Source organism: Brachypodium distachyon, chromosome 2 (assembly GCF_000005505.3).
Source record: "Brachypodium distachyon strain Bd21 chromosome 2, Brachypodium_distachyon_v3.0, whole genome shotgun sequence".
In the NCBI taxonomy this organism is placed as follows: Eukaryota; Viridiplantae; Streptophyta; class Magnoliopsida; order Poales; family Poaceae; genus Brachypodium; species Brachypodium distachyon.
Genome location: NC_016132.3, coordinates 53,211,530 through 53,219,746, shown reverse-complemented (window position 1 = coordinate 53,219,746; position 8,217 = coordinate 53,211,530). Strand labels below are relative to the sequence as shown.

General features: G+C 50.8%; 2 protein-coding genes across 2 annotated transcripts; one reads left to right on the top strand and one right to left on the bottom strand.

Moving 5' to 3' along the window:
• Positions 1-408: 408 nt before the first annotated feature.
• Positions 409-3,773, bottom strand: LOC100840403 (heat shock cognate 70 kDa protein). The gene is made up of 2 exons (XM_003564532.4): positions 3,361-3,773; positions 409-2,379 (listed from the first exon to the last, which is right to left on the bottom strand). The coding sequence occupies exons 1-2, from the start codon at positions 3,572-3,574 to the stop codon at positions 629-631; spliced, it is 1,965 nt and encodes a 654-aa protein (XP_003564580.1). The 5' UTR covers positions 3,575-3,773; the 3' UTR covers positions 409-628.
• Positions 3,774-6,651: 2,878 nt separating this feature from the next.
• LOC100841011 (osmotin-like protein) lies at positions 6,652-7,864 on the top strand. Its single transcript, XM_003564534.4, has one exon. It carries the CDS (start codon positions 6,823-6,825, stop codon positions 7,585-7,587), a length of 765 nt encoding a protein of 254 aa, XP_003564582.1. The 5' UTR covers positions 6,652-6,822; the 3' UTR covers positions 7,588-7,864.
• The last annotated feature ends 353 nt before the right edge of the window (positions 7,865-8,217 follow it).

Below are 8,217 nucleotides of genomic sequence, written 5' to 3'. Positions count from 1 at the left end.
CAGGGCCTGCCAAGACAAAATTTATTTGAGCCGCTGCTTCTCGTCTGGATCAGATGGATTATGATAGTGTTGGACTCAAGTTCGGCGTTTCAGTTTAGGACGAGCTGTATGCCAGTACCCAATTGTACTGCTTCGTACCAAAATCTGTAGGCAATGCAGCATGTAAATAGTAAAGAATAAACAACTTTCGGCGATCATCGTCTGCCGTAAGCCTAATTGAGAAGTCTGATGCCTAGTAGTTCGCCATCAGGCTAGGAGGGAGCTCAACTTCTAGGCATATTATCATCATATACCATGCAAATAGTGAAGAATTAACAACTTTCCGCGATCATCAGGCTTAGGGCACATGGTATATTATCATCATATACCATGTGCCGCAATTTTAACCGGTCAAAAACAAGTGCCACAAGCAAAAACACAATTAGAGAACAGATTTTGCATGAAAATTCAGATCACAGCAATTCCAGCTTCCATCCAAATTAAAAGTCTCACGACATAACCAGAACTAAAATCCTTCCATGGAACCATGGAAATAGACGAACACCTATTCAACGACACGATACTGCATAGTTTTCTGACGTCAGACTCCCTCGCTACCAAAACAATCAAACACCGCTCCGATTTCAGCTTAATCGACCTCCTCGATCTTGGGCCCCGCGCCACTTCGGCTGGAGGGCGAATCCTCATCCATGGCGGTGGCACCGCCCATGCCCATGCCTCCCATGTCGGCGCCAGCACCCTGGTACATCTTCGCGATGATGGGGTTGCAGATTCCCTCGAGCTCCTTCATCTTGTCCTCAAACTCGTCAGCCTCGGCGAGTTGGTTTGTGTCGAGCCAGCTGATGGCGCCGTCGATCGAGTCCTCAATCTTCTTCTTGTCACCAGCCGAGAGCTTGGCGGCGATCTTGTCATCCTTGATGGTGTTCCTCATGTTGTAGGCGTAGTTCTCCAGCGCGTTCTTGGCATCCACCTTCTTCTTGAGCTCCTCGTCCTCCGCCTTGTACCTCTCCGCCTCCTGCACCATCTTCTCGATCTCCTCCTTGCTGAGCCGGCCCTTGTCGTTGGTGATGGTGATCTTGTTCTTCAGCCCGGCTGTCTTGTCCTCAGCCGACACGTTGAGGATGCCGTTGGCGTCGATGTCGAAGCAGACGGTGATCTGGGGCACACCGCGAGGAGCAGGAGGAATGCCGGACAGCTCGAACTTGCCAAGCAGGTTGTTGTCCTTGGTCCTGGCGCGCTCGCCCTCGAACACCTGGATCAGGACGCCTGGCTGGTTGTCGGAGTATGTGGAGAAGACCTGCTCCTTCTTGGTCGGAATGGTGGTGTTCCGCGGGATGAGCACCGTCATGACGCCGCCCGCAGTCTCGAGGCCAAGAGACAGGGGCGTGACATCGAGCAGAAGCAGGTCCTGCACCTTCTCGTTGCCCTCGCCGCTGAGGATGGCGGCCTGGACAGCAGCGCCGTAGGCCACGGCCTCATCGGGGTTGATGCTCTTGCACAGCTCCTTGCCGTTGAAGAAGTCCTGCAGCAGCTGCTGCACCTTGGGGATGCGGGTGGAGCCGCCCACGAGGACGACGTCGTGCACGGTGCTCTTGTCCATCTTGGCATCGCGCAGGCACTTCTCCACGGGCTCCATGCACTTGCGGAACAGGTCCATGTTGAGCTCCTCGAACCGAGCCCTGGTGATGGTCGAGTAGAAGTCGACGCCCTCGTACAGAGAGTCGATCTCGATCGTGGTCTGGGCGGTGGACGACAGGGTGCGCTTGGCACGCTCACAGGCCGTGCGCAGACGCCGGAGAGCGCGAGGGTTGCCACTGATGTCCTTCTTGTGCTTGCGCTTGAACTCCTGGACGAAGTGGTTCACCATGCGGTTGTCGAAGTCCTCGCCGCCGAGGTGAGTGTCGCCGGCTGTGGCCTTCACCTCGAAGATGCCCTCCTCGATGGTGAGCAGCGACACATCAAACGTGCCGCCACCCAGGTCGAAGATGAGCACGTTCTTCTCGCCAGAGCTGCTGGCCTTCTTGTCGAGACCATAGGCAATGGCAGCTGCAGTCGGCTCGTTGATGATGCGCATCACATTGAGGCCGGCAATGACGCCGGCGTCCTTGGTGGCCTGCCGCTGCGAGTCGTTGAAGTAGGCCGGCACCGTCACGACTGCGTTCTTGATGGTGGTGCCGAGGTAAGCCTCACCAATCTCCTTCATCTTGATGAGCACCATCGAGGAGATCTCCTCAGCGGCGAACTGCTTCTCCTCGCCCTTGTACTGGACAACGATCATCGGCTTGTCACCAGGACCGGGAATGACCTTGAATGGCCACAACTTCATGTCGCTCTGCACGGACGGATCGGAGAAACGCCTGCCGATCAAACGCTTGGCATCTGCATTACAAACAGAACAAGACATTGAGTCAAGCTGTTCCACTAGAATATTTGCGCTCAAATTTATTCAGCTTTCAGATATAAAAAACTGAAACAAACAGGAACTGCATAACGATCATCTTTCACCAGAATATTTGCGCTCGAATTGATTCAGCTTTCAGATTAAAAAAAGTGAAACAAACAGAGGAACTGTAATAACGATCATCTTCAACCAGAATATTTGTGGTCGAATGGAACTTTGAGGTATAAAATTCAAACGAGAAGATGAACGGGATGAGATGACTTGACAAGGAATTGCATAATTATGCCAACCAGTAAACAGAGTACTTTAATCTGAAATAATCGGGTTTCTGAAATTACTCTGATATTCTCCTATCCGAAAAAATGTCCCTACAACCATCGAAGGCCAACAGGTGTAAAATAACTCCGAGTCAAGCTGTTCCACTAATATTTGCGCACGAATTGATTCAGTTCTCAAGTGTCAAATTCAAACAAGCACAGAGACAGGGTGACTTGACAAGGAACCGTATAATGATGCAACCAATCACTAAACAACGTTATTTGATCTGCAATATTCCGATTTCTGAAATTACACCTATCCAAACAACTCCTACAACCAGCGAAGCCCGACAAGTGAAGGATGAACTTACATGGACATCTTAATCAACAGAGACTTCAGTAGAGAAATAGAGTGAATTATAAGCAATCGCTGTCAAATCCATGATAGTATCCATTAAAATTCTCTACATTAGCAACATTTTAAGTCATTTGCAAGTCGCAAAGCAGTGTAAAAAGCTCTACACAAACAAAATCCATAGTACACAACCTACATTGCGATGGTAACGGGCAGCAAGGAATTAGATCTGAACTAAATCGCATGAAAAAACGTCTAGTCGCACACAATAGAGCACAGCATCAACTCGATACCAGAGAAACACGACATCAGATGGTTCAAGTCAAAAAGAGGAGCAGTGCACGTACCGAAGACGGTGTTGGTGGGGTTCATCGCGACCTGGTTCTTCGCGGCGTCGCCGATGAGCCGCTCGGTGTCGGTGAAGCCCACGTACGACGGCGTGGTCCGGTTCCCCTGGTCATTGGCGATGATCTCGACGCGGTCGTGCTGCCACACGCCGACGCAGGAGTAGGTGGTGCCGAGGTCGATGCCGATGGCCGGGCCCTCTCCTCCCTTCGCCATCTGCTTTGCTCTAAACTGGGAACTGGTAAAAGGGATTCGGAAGAAGAAATCGAAACTTAGAGCTCCAGATCTGAGAGAATCGTGAATTTGATTGCTGTGGGAATTGCAATGGAACTGTTGGGGAGGGCACGAACTGGCCGTGGGTTTTAAGGGGGGGTCATGGCCTCCCTGGGGGTTTCGAGAATGTTCGAGCGCGCTATGGAAGGAGCATTCTGGAAGAGTATGGATGGAACGGATTCGACAATACGGCCAGTTGGAATATGACACGTGGCGTGGTGGGAGGACGAGGCTCCAGCCGGGGAGACCGCCTTTGACCTTCCTTGCGGGCGGTCCTCGTAGGTTCTACAGTAAACGCCTATGTTCTGGGCCTATCCTGGTGCATTGGGTCTGGGCTTTCTCAGTGCTTTGGGTCTGGGCTCTCCTTGTGCGCTGGGTGACTTGGGTCTGGGTAGACTGGGCTGGATATAAATCCTTTGTTTTTGTTCCCTAAAAAAAGGGACAAAAGTTTGGTGAAATATAGTACGAACTAAAGTTTTGGCATGGCAACGACAGCCAAAATGTTTTATTTTCCCGGTTTCGTTATATTTAAGCCGTCTGATTTTTAGTTAGAAATAAGTCGATTCTTCAATCATCGGATATGGTTTGTGTTTTAAGATTCAAAACGAAAGGTGGAAAAAGAATAGTGAACTGACATCTAGCTACAAATCTAACGGTTATGAATGTCAACTTGGGTTTGACCATTTTTTGCTTAAAACTCTGTCACTTGAGACATAGTCACTCCCAAATTTTTTAGATGAAAGACAAATTGCTTTAGACAATCAACAGGCGGGACAGGTTTTGACGCCAACTAAACATATCCTTAATGTCATAGAGGTACGGAACATGTGCAAAGCCCTAGGGGGCAGAGGCGGAGACAGGCCCCAGGCTGCAAGGGCCATGGCCTGGGGCGCAGAAGGTTTTCTCTTTCATAATTTTGGTGATTTCACGATTTTGCCTGGGTCTTGTTTGCTAATTCTAGCGATTTGGAGCAACGGCCCTGATCTTGACGAAATCCTGGCTCCACCACTGCTAGGGGAGGCAGGTCGATTGCAATGCTTAGCATGTCATGAGCAAGGCCAAAGTGACGGTTCTTCAGAATTTTAGTGTTTTGTTGGTGATTGATCGGATTATTAGCTTCAACAGGCTGGTAAAGCTGCTGAAAAAAGCCCGAGCAAGTAAATCTAGCCGGTTACATGAGTCTTCCTTAAAGAAAACTATTAATCGGCTTTGCTATGAGAAGTCACTTGTTTTGTATTAGAGATCGGTCGACATGTTAGCCGTCGGATCGTAATCCAACGATACCATGTGAAAGATGAGAGAATGAGGATGACCGTTGGATCTTAATCCAACGGCTCAAAAACATCGACTAAGATTTAAGATCCATTTCTTAAAAATCATGCGACTTAGAAATAGTCACACCCCTAAAGAAAATAACTCGTGCATATTTGTATTGTCTGCTTGTAGCATTCAATACTCTTGTGTATCCGAAGTCTAATACATCGGTTCAATACTCTTGTGTATCTGAAGTCTAATACAGTGACACCCGACACCGATGAAACTTCTTTAGAAAACGAAAACATGTAGGTGAACTGCATAATACACTTACTAAGGTAGAAAGAGTGTAACTTTCCAATTTTGAAACATAAGGTATAAAGAGTGACATTTTCAATTTTAAAAACGGTTTTGCTAATTCTAAGCCGACCGAAAATAACTATTTCTGAGTCGATGCTAACAACTGTTTGATCCAACCATTGAAATTCATGTTAGTACAAACTATGAGAAAATTTTAATCGGATAGTCATAGTTATCAACGAAAAACAACTATTTCTAAGTTGAGAAAAAATAGAACTCGTTTCTGAAAATATCCAGACTGTCCTCGGTGGACTCTCGTGGATGTTGCACGGCCAGTAAGCAGCATCTGCTTCATTATTCGGCGCAAAGTCACTTGCCATGCACTTGGCTTTAGACCTATTTTATACAAACATCTTCATTCTTTCTGGACTGATCAAGTGCATCTGGAATCTTTTGCATGTAGGCACCGTCACACTAGTTCAACTTCAAAGGAGCCCTCTGTTCGGAACAGAGACGGACAGGCACTGCATGTGACGGACCCTTTCGGCTTTCGAATGCTTGGCGCGACGCGAAAACTGGAAAAAGGCAAGAGCGAGCTATAAACAAAGCGAAAAGCGTTCGTGTTTCAGGCTTTCAGCCTCATACCGTGACTAGCCGTGCCGTGCACGCAGCAGCAGCAGCAGGAAGAACCTGCTGCCAGCCAGGATGCGGCTGCCTCCGCGGCACCGAGCGGACAGGCGTTCAGCGGCCCAGCCAGTGCTAGGCTTGAAGACGCTGCCCGCGCTAGAGAAACGGAACAAAAAAAAGAAGGCGTTTCCATTCCATGGTTCTCTGTTCAAGCCGCTGCCCGCGCTAGAGAAACGGACCAAAAACCATTCCATGGTTCTCTGCTTTCTCATGCTCGCCAGCTCGTGCCATGCCAAAGTTTGGCCGTTCTTATCCACTGGCCACAGCCTGGTGGCCCCTGGTTTTTGGCGGCTTGTTTACTTTTAGCGAGAAGCCATCACTGCACCACCGCTCCGTGCCACCGCCGCTACCGTCGGCCTTCGATAACTGCTGTCACATTTCTTCCCGTGGGTTTGGGGAAATTTACTCAGTCCAGCGTATAGCACACTAGTGGTAGCATGCCCGTAGCGTAGGAGTATCTTAGGTAGATGTCCATCCGAGGAAACAGTCACGTCCTATACAAAAATGCAAAAAGACTTCGGTCGAATACATCAATCCTAAAGCTTGTCGATAAGTAGAATATGCAACATTTGGCTTTGGACCCGCTTTGGTAGTTTCTGAAAAGCAGCTTTGAAAAGGCAAGTTCAAGGATAAGCAAACTCCAAGATAACTTTTTCTCCGCACCGGACTTGATGCCATGTTTCATGATTCTTAGTCGAGAAGATAACTTGTAATGGCAGGTGCAGTCTGGAAATGATTGAGATGTCATTTTGGAATGTACTTCGACCAGGCTTGTGTGTTGAGTGCAAACTTCATGGTGTTTTGTTCATCTCGTGTTATTCGCATGAAACAAAGTTTGTTGCAACCAGACTCCAGCGGCCTATAAAACCCCACTAAACCCCTCACGAGTGACCACCACCACAGTAGCGCTCCCCCCACAAGGCCACGCTGACACTAGCCAACTAGCCACCATGGCATCCTCTCCTAAGCTTTTTCTCCTGCTCGCCACCTTGATCCCAAGCTGCGGCCTCCTCCTCGCAGACTTCGCCCCGATGACGCTGACCGTGGTGAACAACTGCCCGTACCCGATCTGGCCGGGCATCCAGGCCAACGCCGACAGCGAGGTCCTCGAGGGCGGCGGCTTCTACCTCCCGGCGCTCTCCCACCACTCCTTCCCCGCCCCGACCCACGCCTGGTCGGGCCGGATCTGGGCGCGCACCGGCTGCGCCCCGGCCGGCGGCGCGCAGGAGCTCCGCTGCGCCACGGGCGACTGCGGCGGGCGGCTCCAGTGCGGCGGCCTCGGCGGCGCCGCGCCCGCCACGCTGGCCCAGGTCTCCCTCCACCACGGCGGCAACGACAACGACCAGTCCTCGTACGGCGTGAGCGTGGTCGACGGCTTCAACGTCGGGCTTTCCGTGACCCCGCACGAGGGCCGCGGCAACTGCCCCGTGCTCGCCTGCCGGAAGAACCTCACGGAGACCTGCCCCAGCGAGCTGCAGGTCCGCGCCGGCGCCGGGGACGGCGTCGTGGCGTGCAAGAGCGGGTGCCAGGCGTTCGGCACCGACGAGCTGTGCTGCCGCAACATGTACAACAGCCCGCAAACCTGCCGCGCCTCCAAGTACTCGCAGTTCTTCAAGGGCGAGTGCCCGCAGGCGTTCACCTACGCGCACGACAGCCCCTCGCTCACTCACGAGTGCTCCGCGCCGCGGGAGCTCAAGGTCATCTTCTGCCACTAGAGTCCAGTGGCTCCAGCCGGCCGTCGACTGGCGTCCCTACCTAGCTGGGATCTGGTCATCTGGGTTGTGTTTGTCCTCATGCGCAAGACGGCGGTGCTTGGTGTGGTTCGTGATCTGAAGTAATGGTGTTAATTGCCTGGATTCCAGTCTGAAATAACAAGTGTTCAGAGTCAATCACGTGTTATGTGCATTTTGAGTTGCATACCCCTCTTCCCCCCATACCTTTTTCTCCTCTGAAGCGATCGTAAAATCATCAACGCAAATATGTTCCGTTCTTTCACCGTTGCACGCCATTGATCTACCTTAATGTAGTTTTAAATTCTGACTTTCTGAGTGTTTGTATGAACTCAATGCTAAAGATTGGCAATTTGGCGTACGGTTGAACCGAATCGACGCCTTTCAAAACAAAACTGAACCGAATACCAGCACGCGGGATGGCACAGGACAGCCCCAGGTGAGTACCGCACGCCTCTTTGAGCCTTGTCTGTTTCTGCTTCTGGTAACCAGTGTCTCCTAGTAATCTCGTCCCTTTCTCTTACCATTTTCTCCGCCGTTGATCAATTGGCTGCCTCTCTCTCTGTCTGCGTCCCGACGCCTTGGCTGGTCCCGGGTTTATGTCTGAGTATATAC